This window comes from Dermacentor albipictus, chromosome 1 (assembly GCF_038994185.2).
Source record: "Dermacentor albipictus isolate Rhodes 1998 colony chromosome 1, USDA_Dalb.pri_finalv2, whole genome shotgun sequence".
In the NCBI taxonomy this organism is placed as follows: domain Eukaryota; kingdom Metazoa; phylum Arthropoda; class Arachnida; order Ixodida; family Ixodidae; genus Dermacentor; species Dermacentor albipictus.
In genome coordinates, this window is record NC_091821.1 from 288,006,087 (window position 1) to 288,025,384 (window position 19,298).

Here is a 19,298-nt window from a genome sequence, read left to right on the forward strand (position 1 = left end):
GCAAACGTCGCCGACGCACTTGGCGTCGCGAGGCTTCCGAGCCTAGGCCTACTCGCCCCCTTGTTCTTCCGTGCCCCATTCCTGCGGCGAGCTCCGGCTTGCCTCCTGCACTGCCTCCTGCACAATACCCGGCATGGCATTTACGGCGAACCTTCCCGTTTTTCTTGAAGTGCCCGGCTCACCGTTAATTCCCTGGTATCGCTGGAAAAAAATTTTTCAGGCCCACCTCGAAGCGGCCGGCGGCGGCGACTGGACGGACGCACGAAGAGCGTCCGCGCTCGTCAGCGCTCTCGGGCGTGAGGGACAACGGAAGCACTTTGCAGCCGAGGAGCAGGAAGCAGCAAGGCAGTTAACCAGCGCAGCGTCAGCTTCAAGCGAAGCAGAAAGGCAGTCGACCGGCGCAGCGTCAACGTCAAGTGATGCGGTCCCGCCAGCGTCAGAGTTTCCGAGACTCTTGCAGCGGCTTGACAGGCTGTTCGCCGCGTCAACAAATGTCCTGGCAGAACGGCACGAATTTACCAGCCGAAAGCAGTTCGAGGGAGAAGGATTCCTGGAATTCGTGACCACATTGAAGGAGAAGGCGGTATAGTGCAACTTCGGCACAAGCTATGACGAGCGCGTCCGAGACCAAATCATACATGGGGTAGCGAACGTCAGCATTCGCGAAAAGTTGCTGGCTCATGGCGAAACCCTGTCCCTGGACAAGGCAGAAGAAATTGGACGCTCGTTAGAAGCCCTGCATCAAGCGAACTGCGCGTTCGACTCGGAGAAAATACAGAGAATCGAGGCAGCTGAACTTGGCGCTCCATCGACGAGCCAAGATAGCCGACTTCTTCCGGGGAGCCGCCAAGATGGCCGACGTAGTCCGGGAGGCCATGAAGATGGCCGACTTCTTTCGGGGAGCCGCCAAGATGGCCGACGCAGTCTGGGAGGCCATGAAGATGGCCGACTTCTTCCGAGGAGCCGCCAAGATGGTCGACATTTTCCGCGAGGCTCCTCTGGGACCCGCAATGAAGCACAGGATGCAAAGGACCCTAATTTCGACCGCTGTACATGCGATCGGTGTGGCAGCACGAAGCATATTGCCACATACAGGAATTGTCCCGCAAGGAACCGTCGGTGCAACGCCTGCCATACGTTGGGCCATTTCGCATCAGTATGCCGAAAAACCCGTACTGTTCAGCACGTCTCTTCCGCAGAGACGCTGTCTTCAACTTCCGCAGGACAGCCGTCCGCGTCTGTCTTGACGGTGAGCACTTTGGAAGCTAAAAGGGATTTACAAGTCCCGGTCGTGGTTAACGACGTCGCCATGCGGCTGCTCGTGGACACAGGAGCGTCTGTCTCATTGATGACGGCCGAAGATATTGGAAAGCACTTTGGTCGACAGCTCAGACTGTCACAAGCAACAGTGGACTTGAAAAATTTCTCCAAGCAACGCATCGACATTCAAGGCCTGTTTCAAGCCACTGTCGTTTTTTCAAAGGTCATGCTCCGTCACGTTCCACGTAACGACTACAGGAACATCACTGCTGGGTTTAGACGCCATCCAACGTTTGGGCATGCAGATCGACGGTACATCGCTGACATGTCGTCTACCATCGCTTCCTTCAGTACAGAGCCCCACAGGTGTGCCTCCGGGTTATGATCACCTCTCCAGTGACGAGTTCGGTCTCGTCAACAACTTTGTGCACCGAATTCATCGGCAGTAAGATGCGAAACCAGTATCTTCAAAGTTGCGCCGACTACCCCTGGCTCTCCGTGACCAGGTCACAAATGAATTGCGACGTCTCAAGGACTGCGACGTCATCGAGCGTGTCGAGGCTTCTGAGTGGGTGTCTCCACTCGTGGTGGTGCGCAAGAAGGATGGAACCATGCGGCTCTGTGTAGATCTACGGGAACAGGACAGTCTCGTGTCTCACGTTAAAGAAAGGGTCTTGCAGAAACAGTGGCAAACTAAGCAGTGTATAGACAAACGTAGAGGTGCTCAGGCAAGTCGTATCAAGGTGGGCGACACCGTCAGAATAAGATTTAAGAGGAAAGGATTTTTTAAGTACAGTAAACCTCGTAAGGTCAAGGCCCAGATAGGACCATCTACTTTTCTACTCAGTGATGGGAAGACGTGGCATGTGTCTAAGTTAACCCCAGTGATGAAGGATCCAACAGGTAGTACATTGTGTGCAAGTGACAAAGATTTTTTGTACTCGTATTCAAACCTCGATAGTCATTCCGATGACTCGTCTGTAGTGACATCGTCTTCTCATAAGCATCAGTTAAGTAGCTTGTCTGACTGTATCACTTCCGAGCCTACGCAGTCAGCAGTCGTCTCTGATTCCGTGGGGGAATCGGTAACATCCCAGGACTTGTTGGGACTTCGAGAGGAGCTTCCTGGGCAACCCTCTCCAGCTTTGAGCGACAACCACATTCAACTTTCCAAACAGGGGGAGAGAAATAGTGGGACGACTGGGTCTTTAAAGTCGACCGATACGCGTCGCAACCCCCAAAGTTCTTCTGAGGTACGCACGCGTCCTCATCGTGACAGAAAACGGCCTCCGTGGCTCGATGATTTTGTTTATGTAGTGTAGAGCGCATTGCCGTCTTCGAAATGCCACGGCTAGGGGCTTCGCTGCGACATTTAGGAGACAGTCCACATGTTTAACAAAGGTAAAAGTGCTCCTTGTTGAAGTGCAGTGAGTTTTGTACCGTGTTCCTTGTTGGACTTTGTTTGAGTGACTGCCTGTGTTTTGGTGCCCAAGACTGGTGCGCGTGTATGTGAACTTGGGCGGGGACGGATTGAATTTGTTGTGGACTTAAGTGCGTGCTTTGTGTGCAACTGGTGCGTGTGTGTGAACGTGGAGGGGAATGAACTGAAATCGCCCTTGGACTTAAGTGCGCGTCTTGTGTGCGCGTTTCACTGTATGTTTACTTTGTTTCCAGGGGGGGATGATGTAGTATAGTGTCGCCCCCTGTCAGATCTGTGTCATCGCACATGTATGTTTTGTAGTTGTTTAGCTAGATGGCGCACCCCCCTTCTGTCATGTGATGAGCATTGGACCAATCGGGAGGTGTCATCTGGCGTGTGAACCCTTTATTAGCAATAAACGGCCGAGGGTGGCCGAGTCTTCGTTCCGGTTTTCGTCGGGAGCAGTTCGCTCAGAGTCTCCTTCACTGCGCCGGCGTTCGCTGGTCGGGGCCCCCCGCTTGCCTGCCGCTGCCGACACAACTGTTAGCGCTGGCACCATTACTCTTTTCCAGAATCCATGCACTGCCTCATGCTTACTGTGGCCTCACAATGCTCCCTATTTCATTATTGCAGCATTCAGCTTCCCCTTTATTTTCAGATTCTCTTGGGTGCTTGCGCAAGTCTTTCCTTCGTTTATGTACAAGCCGAGGTATTTATATTGCTTGACTATGGATATGACTTGCTGTTGAATTCACACCACATAATTACTCTTATCTTCTTTAAAGATCATAATTGCCGATTCTTCTGCTAAACTTGAGGCCTACATTTGTCACTGCATTGCCACAGATATTCGCAAGTGTCTGTAAATCTTTTATTGCCCACTAGTAGCACTATGTCGTCCACATACACCAGTCTAAACAGCATGTACAATTAGTGGAACTATGCAAAAAAAAAAAAGAAGAAGAAGAGATCAGTACACGCCAACTAATCTTTTTTATGACCCCATGTGAATGACCTTGCGCACTTATAATTGTCCTGTACAAACGAAATTTGGCATACATACTCTTCAATACTATTCAAGATGCGTAGAATGCTGATATCTATTTGAAATTGCAATCTCTCAGCAGCAGTTGTGAAAGTACAAGGTTATATTTCACGGGATTGTTAAACAAACTATTTAAATTGTGTTTTTTGCATAATTCTAGTAATTGTACATGCTGTTTGGATGGATATCGGCACTTTGCAGCCTACAATGAGCTAAATAAGCTACAGCACGATGCTTTTTGTGAAAACTTTGCACATAAGAAAGTGTCCACAAAGATCACTATAATTTGCCATTGTGTAGGACATAAATAAAAAAAATATAGCAGCTACACAAAACTATGAATGGCAGCATTTTCTAATCTCTAGTACAAATTTTTAAAAAAGTTGTTTCGAGGAGCAGCTCCCCTTAACAGCACTGTACCACATACTGGGCGATAAGTATGAAAATACCAAACTATGTTTGCCTGCAGCATACACTTTGAATGCTCTAATGGGTCACCTCTGCCCTCCGCATCAAACATTTTAACCAGAAACGGCATAAATGGGAAGCCATGAAATGCAGGGGCTTCATGTTAAATTCGCACCACTGCCTTGTGATGTCAGTCACCAAAAGCGTTACCCTGAGAAGATTTGCTGAGTGCATAGAAAATCTGTCTTTCGCTGGAAGAGACTTTACCTTGGGAAACGGCGAATTCATCACTGAGCTGAGCTTCTCTTATTTGCAAAGACGCCAACAAAGCTCCAACTGCCAGCTGCACCGTTTTTAACGACCCCCGTTGCCAACTTCCCTCACAAGAATAAACTCGCATTGCCATCTAAAAGAAGCACGACAAAGCACTGGGAGAAACCAGCTCATCCATGGCTGCTTTTATAAGAAACACATGGACGAACCCAGTTCATTGAATGCATGGAAGGGGTTAAATGCGCTGATGGTGCCAAGGCTATGAAGATGCATCTTCACTCGTCTATCTGAACTATCTTCAATACTAGAGGCTGTGCCACTAGAGACAAGCAGGAACCAGACAAACCTTGCAGGTACATTTCCTCGCCATCACCAAAGGGGTCTCCACATTTCGAACATCGAGCACATGTGGGATGAAAGTGATGGTTTTCCCCAGCCTGGAACACAGACAAGTCACAGTTAATGCTGGCCAGAGCAGCCAGCCACATATTTTTGTTGATGCCACAGGCTCCCATACAATCTAAGTGCACCTTAACCAAAATTGAGAAGCAGTGGGTTAAGAGAATAGGCTCACAGGAGAGTGTCATACGGTCAGTGCAGACAGAACAATTCAATTCTGTATGCTGCTGTTGCGATTGATGGCCATTCCTCAACTGAACAACATTGGAAGGAAACAGATTATGAAGCCATTTGCACATGGAAAGCCTCTGCCGATTTTGGAATGCCCGACGCAGTGGCACAAACACTTGTCAACCGCCATGCACAACATGAATTAATGGTGTCGTCTCACTTAGGCATTCTACAATAACACAGTTTTTAAATAACAAGCGAGGTGTAGTGTGGACAGGAAACAAGGACCACGAGGAGGCATGAAAGAACACACACACATAGCGCTTATTGTTTTGCACGTTCTAGTGTCCTTGTTCCCTGTCCGCGCTACAACTCGCTTGTTTCAAGATCAACAATCAACAAGACTACATCGCAACTCTCATTTAAATAACATTCTCAATTCTTGGCACATTTAGGACAGAGGAACACTGGCAGAGAAATTTGTAGCTTTCTGCTGTTTTTGTCCTTTCTAAAAAACACTTTTGCACTTGAAAGGCACTGTTTTAGTAAGAATGACATTAGCAATCAATGACTAGTCTTAAAACTAAAGTGCCTGCATACTTAATAACATGGTGCAGCATCCTTTAGTATGTCACAGGAAACAGTGCTGTGCTATAACTGTAGCGAGATGCAGAAAAAGAAATTGGTTTCTGAAAAAATTCCAGCAAAACCTATCTCATGTTGACTGTCGACGTTAAGTCTTTATTGAGTGTTGCTTACAGGCAACATACCAGAAAAAATTTACTTTCTTGCAGAGCTTGGGTACTGAGCACGAAGTTTCTGGCTAAATGTCTTTGACCGAAACTGAATGCAAGCAGCAAACGTCATTCGTTGGTTTAGAGAAGGAACGAAGAATGAGGAAAAAGAAGTTTGGCACACACCTCAATTAAAAAAAGTTTCTTTAAGCATGGCCAGAGGAAGCAGACCGATGCAACATATCCAGCTGATCTGGCATCACACACAGGTAAAGCAAATTAAATGTACATCTATGCTTCACAAATGACATGAACTGTCTGTACAAATTGCAAACGAAGCCATCGGTGGCTTGGGGTGCAGGCCACTTCCACTTTTCTGGCTGGTGTTTCCCCCCTATTGCTGAAAAATTTATGGAATTTTTTTTTCCCCTTTTATTGATTATGCTTATTCTCAATGTGTTTCACACATTTAGATAGCAAAAAAAAATTTTTCGTGGTATTTATATCTGCCATCATGAAAGGGTTAATGCGATTAGCATTTGAGAAACGTAGCAGCACACCGTACTGCTGAAGATACCTTTATTAGGAATTTGTATTGGTCATTCTGACATTTCTATTGCTTCGGCTACGTGTGACACACGCTGTCTCTGTTATCAGCCTTCTTTGCTACGACGCTCGCTTGCCAGGATTGGCCACGACCATGACAGCATAACTATGTCACACTGACAATGTTGGAATGACGAAGGTCCTACGATGAGGAGGGCACGATGACAAAGGACTGCTCTCAAATGATAACTAAGGTATAATGAAAGTGTGGCCACGAGTGTTCACAACTGATCACAACTATCGCGTGAGAATTATGGTATGACAACACTAGGATGACGAAGATGAAGTGATGATGATGGGGCAACCACGATGACATGATTATATGACAATGAATGCATGGCAATGACGCAACAAAGATATGGCATGCAATGCTGGCATAATCATGATTGAATCACAACAGCATGATTAAGATAGAACGATGAAAACGGAATGGCGTCGATGAAACAACAGTGGTATGACGACGGCATGATGACACAGGGATGACTTACCTAAAATTATGAATATAAGATGTGAGCATAACCGTGACAGCAAGAAGACAATGAGATGACGACGAGTGCATGACAGCTAAGGCACTATAGAGGTCTGATGACAAATTTGGAATGACCACGACAGAATCACGACAATGAGATGACAATGAATGAATGACAACAACACAATAATAATGGCATGCCAATGGTATAAGGACAATGGGGTGACTTTCCTGAAAAGATAATAAGACACCAGTGTGACGATGACGGCATGAAGACGATGAGATGACGCATGTATGATGGCTAAGGTGCAATCGGAGTCTTATGACAAATTTGGAATGATGACAATGGAATGACTACGACAGAATCATGAGAAAAGTATTGCAATGGATACATGACATGAATAGCATACTGATAGTACGAGAACAAAGGGCTGACGATGACTGTCTGACAACGATAATGCAACATACCTAGTGGCCCAAGCTATGAGACAAGATGGGGCCATGGTGTGGGTGTAAGACGTGTGACGACGACAGCATGACAAGGGTCGGATGACGAATCCAAAAAGGCCACAATGCAACAACCACGATGACAACAAGACCACGAACACAAACCTAGTGGTCCAAGCTATTAGACAGGATGGGGCCACTGTGTGGGCATAAAAAGCGTGAGGACGACGGCATGATTAGGGTCAAATGACAAGGCTGGAATGATGAAGCTGTAACGACCACGATGACATCAACATGCAAAACCCCGAGCACAAACCAAGCAGCTCGTGCTATTAGACAACACGGGGCCACTGTGTAGGCATAAAAGGCATGACAACAATGGCATGACTAGAGCCCGATAACAAAGCTGTGATGACCAAGATGGAATGACCAAGATGCAATGACCACAATGTGAAGACCATAGGCACATACCTATTGGGCCAAGATAGTAGGAAATTTTAGCCACTGGGTTAACGTATGAAGCTAGATGGATGGATATCCTCAAAGTGCCTGAAGAAGGCAAAGAATGCTAATTGAATTAAAAAAATAAAATGCCATAGATAGGCCAAAAACCTCCGTATAATGAAATTCGTGATTTAATAAACCATTTTCATTTCGCAACCTTCGTCGCATTGAAAACCATGTATTTTTCACAACTTGAAGTCACTTCGTGACAGTTTCGATTTAATGCAGTTTTCGGCCATTTCAATTAGGTACTTGGAGTCTGTATGGCTAGTGAATCTAGCAAAAGACTAAGTCGGCCGAGGCAAAAGCTATTTCAAGCATCCTTCTGCATGAAAAGTTTAAGTGGCAAAACTGCTGTCAAAGCGCGCATGCAGGGACGCGGTAGGCAGGAAACACCGCTGCACCATCTGTCACGTTGGTAAACTTGGAAAACATATGAGAGCTGACGATTCCTTTTGTGCAAAGGAATTAGAGAGGGAGTGAACATGTGGCAACCTGATTAAGTACGTACTGAGGTGGAGGGCAGGAACCTGTGCCTTTCTGCCTTCTCCTCCTCAGGGATGTCCGTGCACAGGCCACATGCTGTATCTATCTTGGAAGTAAACTCTCCGTGACAAGCCGAAAAGGATGCTGCCTTCAAGCACACTTTGTTGTTCCCACGCAACGGTAAGAAGTACTCACTCGTGTTACGGCTAAGTTCGCGATCATCGAGAGAAATCAGTTAATGTTTGCCTGAGCGCGTGACGCCGACAAAACTATGAACCTTACTTCGTGTAAGTCTCTTTGCTATCCCCATCAATGCTCCACCTTTCTGGCGAAACCAACTTTCTTTGGGGGGCTCAGGACCAATATCCGTATCATTTTACACTTTTGCTTTTAATTTGTCGGCACAGGCTCCCGACACTAATCGCCACCAGCTATAGCATCAAGATTTACGGCGCTGTGCGACGCAACACCCACAAATATCAAATCTCGGATGCCATTAGTTATGTCGATACATTGATCTCAGTGTGATCTGCACCGCACGCGCTGGCACTCATAACAGCGCTATTATGGCCTAACCTTCTTGCGATTTCTTTACAAGTACTTACTAACGAGATATCTACCCGGAATGTTCCGAGAATTTCTGAAATTTTTTTTAATGCTGAAACTTTAAAACCTCAAATTTTCGCTGCAAATAAAACTTCGCTATATCGAGGTTCGACTGTACTAGTAATGGTTGAAATTTTGTCAGTTGGTGCAGTTGCATCTTTTTTTGTGCTAGCATGATGACACAACGTGAACAAGGTAGAAGACAAAAGAACAAGACTGAACAGGTGCAGTACTAACTATCAACGGGCATTTATTTGAAAAAACATGGCAGAATAAAACAACAAAACAATGAAAAATAAGTCGTAAATGTGTGGCCATGTAACAGTCTTCAATTGCTACTCAGAAAATCCACTTCTTGCCTCGTCAAGCTGACAGAATGGGCACTGACACACTCGCCTGCAGTTCCGTATAACATGGCAGACACAAAATTTCCCCATTTCTTTATATTCATGATCTTGCTAGAATTGCCCTGCAATGTTTCCTGGGGCATTGATGAGGCCACATACATATTTGTTCCCCGAGCCTTTGTGTGGTTCAAACAGCATCCCGTTTGTTCAACGAAACTTGAGTGATAGTGGTATCCTGTAAACAGCTTTCCGAGGTGCATTCCATGAACCATGAGGCACGGTGCACGCTACAGCTTTGCTTTTTGGTTCAGTCTGTCACACAGTCATTTATTTTCTGCACAAACCTGTTAATTCGCTTGGCAGCAAAACTGGGATGCCATGCTTACCAGCCAGTTTCTTAGGTCTGCGAGATACTGTGTGTAAATGTATAGGCAAGGACTATAGGCCGGTCTGTTTCCTTGAGACTTCTGCTTCTTTTGCCTTTTACTATTGCTACTATTTAACTATTGCCCTTTCAGCCATGGAAACTAGCAGCTGTGGTGGGTATCTGCTGCCTTTAAGTCAGAGTACATGTGCACCTAAGTCGTCTTTTTCTTAGTGGAATCACAACTTCTTGACTGCCTGTGTCATATTAGATAATGCTATGCCTCTTTTGAGAAGTTTAGAATATGTAGATCTGACCCTTTTCACGACGAACATTGTACTGCGAAGGTGTGTTTTTCGTGTATGCTTAACCGGAGATCCAGAAATTGCAGTTTTCAGGTACTTCAAATGTTAACTGCAACCCCCTTATATGGTCCTTCGTCAGCAGTGCCAAAATTTTGCTTGTCTGCTACCTTTTCTGCAGATAAAGAAGTCAGGTAATCATCGACGCACCTGAAACACTTGATTACATCCAAGGAAATCTCAAGTGTTCTGCTGCCTTATGCCAGGTATAACATCGGGCAAGAACCTATACACATTCTTTTTTTTTTTTTTGACACAGACATCACTGTTGTGCTCACTGTAGATTCAAGTTAGGCAAGTCCTTACAAGTTCAAGGAACTGCATGACACCTGCCCAACATGCATTCTAAAAGTGTTTCCATAATCTCACAGGCACCACCACTGTGGGATTTTGACATGATGCCTTGAAACATTTCTTTTCCTTACTAATCCATGTCATTATGTAGTGCGGAGCAAAAAAGACTGCAACACCTTAGAAAATGTCACAAAATGTGGATGGTATATTTGCCAGGTAGCAACCAGGCTGTCTACCAAGTTGACATTTCCAAATTGCCCGAGTTTTCCAGGTTTTCCTTCAGTGCTTTTGCGAAATTCCCCGAGTGACACAGAATTTTGTTTTATATCAAGACGAGTTGACACCATGTAGCCCAATGCTGTCACTGTAGTAAGCATGTTAAAAAATACAAAGACGACCAAAACCAGTTTCAATGAAGGAGGAGTGTTTATTTTGTTCAAAAAGGAAACAGAAGGCCGGGGTAAGTAAAATGCACAGCAAATAAGATATTGTCACGCTCTAACACAAGAATAAGTGACAGTGGGGGGGGAATAGGGAGGGGGAATAATGCCACCTGGTGTTTTGAATTCTGCCCATGAATTTAGGGCATCTGCACGGTTCTCGTACCAAACACGTGCACCATCGTTAAGGCTGAAATATACGTTTTTCAGTTTCTCTGTGTCATCCCACTTGTTGAACGCGGCAACACGTTCATAGTGGACCAGCCAGTCTTCAACATCCTCATGTATGGCGCCGTGGAAGGGATTTGGCATTCGCGGGTTCAGCAGCGTACAATGAATCGGCGTTGGGTCTTCCATACCTAGTGGCGTGGTCGGAGCTGCCATTTTCTCTGGGAGGAGTCCAAACTCAGGGGCTTGTCCACGGATCCTTCTGCTGGTGCGGTGTACAGGCGTAACCACCGGTACGGGGCTGGAGATCCTACTGCTCGGAGGGGTGTGGTGCATAGATTAAATTATCCAGCACCTCCACCAGTTTGTCACGCTCTAACACAAGAATAAGTGACAGTAGGATCAGCCAGAGATGAAAAATGCCAAGCACTGAGCGACGGTTCTCCAGCTGGCGCGGGATCTTCGATTTCGTCGTCTTCTTCGCCGTTTGGCTGGGCACGCAATGCTGAATGTTCGCTGGCTCAAAACACCAGGTGGCAATATATTCAAAACAAATGGTAAAAACACTGTAAATCGAGTTGAACATTCTTAAATACGAATAAGAAAGAGATGCATACCGAGGCAAATACTTTCAAATAAGAGCTATTTCTATCAACTGATAGCAAGCTCATAGGCATGAAGCCCGAACTTTGCCACAAATAAGATACTCTCTCAACAGCTGGTAAGTCAACCTCAACTGTCCTGACATACTCTCAGCCCATGCACAATGCCTCAGTGTTGCTTTTCACTGGTTTGGATGAGGGATGGTTTGGAGGTTTGGATGAGGCACACCAGCATCTCGGCATCAGTTAACACTGTTTTTCGAGCTCAAGCTCCTTCAAAAATGCGGCGGCAAGCTTCCTTTCCCGTTAACTCCTCAATGCACAAGTTGTTTCTGTTCTACTCCTCCTTCCGCAGCGCGTTTGCCCCACAGACCATTTGAAGCATCATTTTAGTTGTACAGTCAACGTCAGATGTTTCGGACTTTCTAGGGGCCACGAAAACGTCGAAAAAAAATTGAGCAGTTAAAAAAAAAAATGAATCTATTTCTCTTAATGCCTCTAAGGGCTCAAATCGCCACAGGCACATCCGAAAAAGCTCTGAAGGCCTGCCAGTACACTTATTAGGCATATCAGTGCTCGTACTGTGACATGAGATGGCGGATGCACGCGTGTATAGTTAAAGAATACATACTGTGTCCCGTGACAATTGCCTCTTCCCACGCTTATGCATCATTGTAATTCTTTCGTGTATGCTTCACCACGTAACAATGCTGTGCCGAGGTGAAGCTGACTTTAGGAGACCAATATTAGGCAACGCACCGTGCTTTCCGAGCTTCGAAGCCAATCACAATGACCACAAAGGTGCTCGGTGCCATTGCTCACAGCGGCAAGAAGCTTAATCGCGAAAGTCAAAGCAGCTAGGCCTAGCGTAATTGCTATTTATTTATTTATTTATTTATTTATTTACAAATACTGCTATCTTATTTAGAGACATAGCAGAGGTGGGTTAGATAACTTATGAACACAATGTAAATAATAAAATAACGGTTAAATCTGGCTACTGGATGTCTGTGCCAAAAGGAAAAGGAATGTGAAATCATGGGGAAAAAAAGCTCAAGCAGTGGCGGCCCCCATCCCCATGCCATGGCCAACCTCATGCACCTATCTGCCGTCTCCCTTCCATGCCAGCAAAACATGAATGAACAGCACAGAGAGGTGGAAGGAAGATGGGAGTAAGACGCACGGAGGCTAGCCATGCGCAAAGGCTTTTTCATTACTTTTCCTTTTGGCGCTGACACTCAGTAGCCAGATTTAACCAAGTATAGTCAGCAGTTTATTTTACCACAGAACACATACAAAACTTCACAGTACCGCAGATGCTCACTGTTATATCTGATATATTGTTAAAACTAATATTGTTATAAGTGGGTTTAACTGTATTCATATGTAAATATGATAGTCTTTTTGTGAGGTGCTCAAGCGAAAACCCGCATATGCAATATATTACACGCCTGCCAACCTGAGTGAATAACACCTTATTGCTTTTTTACTAGCCACTTTTAGAAGAATGTGATAATAGCCCATTAGGTCACATTTCCGGCACCTAAATAGCATGTCGAATTTCCTGCACTCCTAAATTGCAGTAATATGCAAGGAAGCGAATACAGCACTGACATTGCTTCGAACTGAAAATGGTAGCTCTAACATTTAGAGGATGTTTGCTTAACTATGTTCAAAGAAGGGTGGCAGACTGGACAGGCTGGTATTCCATCAATTTTTCTGGAAGAACAGGATGGCCATAGAGGGTGGACACAGAAATGCTCACAATGCATAATACGATGCTTGTGCACAAGGAAAAGCATCTACATTTTTGCGAAGCAAGCATTACCATGTGCACTATTAAGCTCTTCTTTTTTCTGTGTTAAATAAGTGCAGAGAACAAAAAGAAAGGATTGTCAAACACATCTCCATTGGTTGTTTTTGTTTATGTGGTTTCTTTTCAAATTATAAATAACGCCTGCCAATGAATATTTGTATGAGTTAGTCACATGTTCGCATGAATTTATTGTGCTTGGCATCTAAGAAGATATCACTGCCTCTGATAATTGATTAAGTTTGCAAATTACCAAAAGTATTCTCAAATATGGGCTGGCAAACAGCGAAGAAAGAAAAGGCGATCTCTGTGCAATTTCCCTCTTTAAAAGTAACACCTAATTGTTTTTATATATATATATATATATATATATATATATATATATATATATATATATATATATATATATATATATATATATATATATATATATATAAAAGCTAAAACAATGCGTTATCCCAAGGAGTCAGTCAGCGATACCCCTAAAGCCCCAACATTCGACAGTATTTTCACCTTAATAAAGAATTCCTCACACAAAACAGTGTATGACAAACATACCTGCAACACTTTGCCGGAGATAAACCGATCACAATGTGCACACTTGACACCGAACTGCTTTTGGTAGTCTTTTTCACAGTAGGGTTGACCTTCCCTGAAAAATAAAGGGAAAAGTGCACTGTATGTGACATCCTCACCAACAAACAACCAAGCAGGCCAATAAACCAACCACCTGACTTGTAGGAAAAGGCAGCAATTGTTCTATTATACTTCAAGGCTCAGGGAAAATGGCAGCAGCATATGGTCTTGTTTTAGCAGCTCTGACAGCACACCTTTCCTGCCTGAAGTGAATGTAATTGGCAAGAAAAACTGCGCTTTTTGACATTCCGTAACCTGTCACCACAAGAGATTTAACCCCTTCCATGCCTTGGACGAGCCGAATTCGTCCACACATTCCTTGCAAAAGCGGCCAAGAATGAGCTCATCTTGTCAACCGTACTTTCAATTTTCTCGCAGTGTCATGGATCAACATGGTTTCGTCTCAGTGCTTTGTAGAGCTTATGGTAGACGGCAGCATGCAATTCATGGGGCAGCGCAAGCAGAAGTGAATTCACGCTTTTTGAGGAAGTAAAGACATGTTGGCAACTGGGGTCCTCAAAAATAATTTTGCCATTCTTGGTCAGAATTGGGGATAATAGCATGATATGAAAGGGGTTAACTCAATGTACCAGATGAAAAGTTCATGCTCATGGTGCTAATATTAACATGGATGCAAACATACAGAAAAACATACACACAGTTTTCTTCTGGTTGCTTATGTTTCCACACAATAGAGAGTTCATCTTAAGATATTTAAAAATACAGAACACAATACAGCAGAACTCCATTGATGTATTTCTTCAAAAACAGGAGGAATACAAGATGATCCAAAGCTGCAAGACGACTTACCTCTCTCAGTATTCAGGGAAAACAGAGGGAAGGCGGGAGATGGAAATTCAAGACTGAGCAAAACGAGAACAAGGTGAAAGCGGGAGCCAACGTTTTGACAAGCAGACTTGTTGAAATGTTGGCTCCTGCTTTCACCTTGTTCTCGTTTTGCTCATCTTCTCTCAAAATTGTAGCTGGCATGAAGTGCCTCACATTTCAGCCTTATTCTTGCCATGCTTTGTTAATTGCATCATGTGCGATTCATCCCAACAAACTGTGTTACCACAGTGGACTAGTACACTGCACGAGTGCCATGGCAGCTTCAGAAAAGTATCCGTCACATGGCTCCAAAACAAGCCTGCCTAGTTGAATGTACGGAATGCTTCTTTGCCATTTTAAATACAAGCAATGCCCGAAATGCCATGCCAAGTGCTTGTGTTTGGAATTTCCAGGGTATTTTTAACAAAACTTATCAGCCACCACACAAAATGTGGAGGTTCATATAAACTGGTGGACTACAGCAGAATGCTTTCTTTTCTTCTTGTCCACATAAAGGGCAACTCTGGCGATTTCTCGACCCCAATGGATCTCGAAATTTGCCAAGTGTATTCTCCTGCACACTTTCACAATTTCTTGAAAACGCAAGGCTTGAGAGTTGCACAGATTTCATATGAATTTTGTAAATTTCTTCGAACCACCTGTTTTGCCTACTCCTCACCTACTGGCCACACTGTACTGCGATGTAAAAGGTGGCATATATGCAGAGCATGCTGGGAATGAATGGCAAACAAAAGGGTTGAGGAGTGAGCTGTAGTGACAGTTCCTGTCCCAAAATAATGTTCTTTTGGAAAGGTACGATATAGGTGGCACATGGTGTTGGCTGTACTAACATCGGCCCTTGCCATCTCCACACACAGTTTGAGCCAATATGTCAACTGCATTCACCCAAGGTGAGGCCTATCAGAGTTTGTGGGTCTACTACGGGCAGACCTGAGCAACTGATCTGAAGCTAATTAAGCCATTTGGATGAAGAAAACTGCTTCTCTAGTTTAGTTTTGACTATGCAGATTTGAAATAAACTATTCTTCGTTTCATATAATGAACACACAAAAAGCGAGAAGCGACGACACGGCACAGTGTCAACATCAGTGCACTGCTGTTCTCAAAGGTTTTTAGTCACACTGTTTAGCACTTCCCTAAATTAAATGTGACTACGTACATGGGTGTGTTTTTACCTATTGTTGTACTGACTCATTATTTAGCTTTCAGGTGCACAGCTTGCATTAGCATCACGATATTGCAGCGCCCTTACTGCATGTGGAAGGAAAATGAATATAATGCCAGAGAAAAAAAAAGACATGAGATAATGCAACCCGTAATATTTTACAGGATCAAAAGTATAGCCAAGAGTTTATTGTTTTCAATGAGGAGGGGTTGATGGCTTTTAAGATAGTTGTGTCGGTGCTGCTGGAGTGAGTACGATACAGGGCCAGCCAAGTCAAGAGCAGAAGTAGAACTGTTTATTCAGGCTGTACAGATTCAGGATGTGTTACATAGGGGGCGCGAGCCGTCTTCATTTAAAAGAAGTCACAGAGATGGCAAGACAACAGGAAGTGATGTGCATATATAACATGCCCCCTTTTTAATGAGAATCAGCTTTCTAGCTAACAAATGTGATGTTCACATAAAGCCTATTTGAAAGTGATCATGTTAGGAAATTTTTAAGCAACATTGACTAGTTACGTCAAGTCACTTTTCAAGCGGGGGTATCATGCAGGAGGCTTTATCCTTCATTTGGAACAAACACTTGCAGTGGATCTCGCAGAGGAAAAACCTGAGCTGGAACTAGTGGATCCTCTTGGCTGTACGCTGATGTACTTTACTCGACTGTGTCGCAGCCCTCTGGTGAAGCTTCGGTAACAGTGTGTTCCGCAGCTCTTGGTCATAAATGGATGTGGTTCCTGAAGATGCCTTTGGTGTCTGTCTTTGCAGCACATCTGCAAGGGTCTGGACTGACGTTGACCGATCATGGCTTTTTCCCAGCTTTGACTATGGCGAAGCCACACAGGCTGACCTGGGATTAGTGGCGGCCGAGTTCTTGTGTAGCAGTCTCCATGCTTACTATAAAAACTGGAATATAGGTCGAACTTTTTTTCAAAAAACTATTGCGAAAAGTCGACCCTCGTCTTATATACCGGACATTGGCAGAAAAATTACGGAAGTTTTGCAACAATGGGCAGATGAAGTAAACAGCCGCCATCACCATCAGCAGCAGCGCGGCGTGGCGGCATTGTGGCGCCACCAGTTTGAGTTTCCATAGACGTCAGACTCTGGAGTTTTGCAAGACGCGGAGCACCACCTGCCGGTGCGAAGAGGCAGTAATTGAGTAGTGCGAAGCCCGACTCCCTTGTTAAGTTGCCTATGCAGCTAGCGACTGTGAAACAATTTAACTAGATTTTGGCCCATATTACGAGTGTTTTGCGCATTTAACACCCAGAAAGAGAGCTATGAATTTTTACGCTAGTCGGACACACCGCCGAACTGCCATAAAGTGTTTGCTGGCTCACCCATATGGCTGATCGCGGAAACGACGGCAACCGCAATAGCTCCGTGCGCTACGAAGAAACGCTGCAATCGGCGCTACTGTTGTGTTGTAAATTGCTATGAACGTGAAGGACTGAGTAACAATGTTCAGTTTTACTGATTTCCATCGCAATTGTATGAATGGGAAAGGCGAGAGCGCTGGATACGGGCCGTTCAACCTGCTGGGTAATCTAATTACTTGCATTCCCCACATCGGCTCGCATGAAAAAGTGCGACAATGTTGTTCTGCTGTAATTGTGTTGCGTATCCCTGACAGAGGACCGTGGCAACCAAGCAGAAACTCAAGAATCTGCAACCGCCATGTGGTGTTGACCGAAGGTGGAAGTCAGACTCCAGCCGTCCCGAAGTAAAAAGCTGTTTATTTAGAATATACAACCAATATATATAATGAAGAACAGAAGCGCCCCCTGGGGAATGAAGAACTGAAATGAATAACGAAACTGAATATAACATACTCCCTCCCTTATTTTTAGTGGTTAGTTGTTAGTAAGTATTAGTAACGAAAACCCCAAAGCATGCACACTGTACTTATATACACATATTTACAACCTCTGTACACAATGACAGACCGCGAACTAATTGGTCTGATAGTCTTGGAGCCAGGCCGGTGGCCGGCGGTGGCTGCGTGCTTCATGTCAAGCAACACAGCTTTGCGCTTTGCCGGCGCCATCTTCGAACTGGGTTGAACCATTGGTTGCATGCTGCTTCGGTGGCGTCAGCCTGCTATCGCGATAGAGAAAGACGCGGGACGGGCGCCACTGCGCCACTTTGCTTGTCGCTTTTTCTTTCCGTCTCTTTCGGAGCGACTGTGGCCGACGACGCGCATGAAGCAGCTAGCGTCGTCTTCTGGCGCGCTGCGCCTACTCAGCTATTCTCCGGTGCGCGGGCAGGGCGGCACGCGCTGCGCGGTAATGGCGGCAGGCACGAACTTACGGAGGTAAACATCGCCTCATCTCGACATCGTTTGTTTCAGGGAACTAAGCAACGCAAATGTTACAATTATTTGGCACGGAAAACGCCATCCAGACGGCAAAATTTTGATCGTTATATCCGATATGCAGTAAATAACCTATCATTATAAAAGTTTTTTTTTTCCCATAGACCTAATGCATAAAATGACACACTATGTCGACCCATCGATACAACCGATATATCGCTATATAGGGTATCGTTATAAGTGGACTGCACTGTATTGGACTTTGCAAGCTGTTGGTCATAAATAAACCTGATCAATTACGCTCAATGGAAGCATACTTCCTGCACTTCACTTACCTGCCCATATACTCTCCATGAAGAACAACATTGCAATGAGTGCACTTGAAGCACCAAATGTGCCACTGCTTGTCCAACGCAATCAAGGCTTGACCTTCCCTAAGATCATCCGAGCATCCTGCACATTCTGCACAAAAAAGCAAAACAAAAAGTCCTTCAGCACACACACCACATGAAAGCACATTCATAACAAGTTGTCACTGGGAATACAATCCCAGAGATTCACTATAGAGCTACATTGTGCACTGCATTAGCACACTATTTATTTAATACTCCCTTTTATCCGCTGGCAGTTTGAACATTTTGCATCACTTCAACACACTGTTCATAAAACTCACTGGCACAATAGTCACCTATTGAAAGACCCCCTGGGCACGATACGCCTTTTGCAAAATTTCTATGACCTTAGGCAAGTCTGGTGATAAAAGCATGGCAGCTGATAGGCTTAGCAACTACTTAACTGAAATCAGTGTTGACAGATAACAGCAAGCAGTTAACCCTTATTTACACTCTACAATAAATAGGTAATCTACATAGAGCTCTGTATTTACAAATACAGAACACTCAAAATCTTCCATGCAAGCACTTTCACTTTCCCTCCACGCAGTTGAGCAATCCCTCTTGCGAAACAAATTTCACAATCGAGCAGTAGATGTTGATCACCCTTGATAATACCTATGTCTGCAAGTGCTTTGGTGCCGACGGAAATGGGAATGCTGGAGCGAAGTGGGGTGCTTACTTTATCTTCCAGCTCTCTCAAGGTGCGGCGATTACAAGAG

The 19,298-nt window shown here is 44.7% G+C and overlaps 1 protein-coding gene across 5 annotated transcripts in view; it reads right to left on the reverse strand.

The window, feature by feature from the left end:
- Positions 1 to 19,298, reverse strand: part of Unc-115a (Uncoordinated 115a) — a 513,253-nt gene that overhangs the window by 305,791 nt on the left and 188,164 nt on the right. For all 5 annotated transcript variants that reach the window (XM_070531410.1, XM_070531409.1, XM_070531407.1 and 2 more), the window contains exons 5-7: positions 18,520 to 18,646; positions 13,777 to 13,870; positions 4,753 to 4,843 (exon numbers count right to left, since the gene is read on the reverse strand). In XM_070531410.1, the coding sequence (XP_070387511.1) occupies positions 4,753 to 4,843; positions 13,777 to 13,870; positions 18,520 to 18,646 (312 nt within the window). The remainder of the gene's footprint in view (positions 1 to 4,752; positions 4,844 to 13,776; positions 13,871 to 18,519; positions 18,647 to 19,298) is intronic.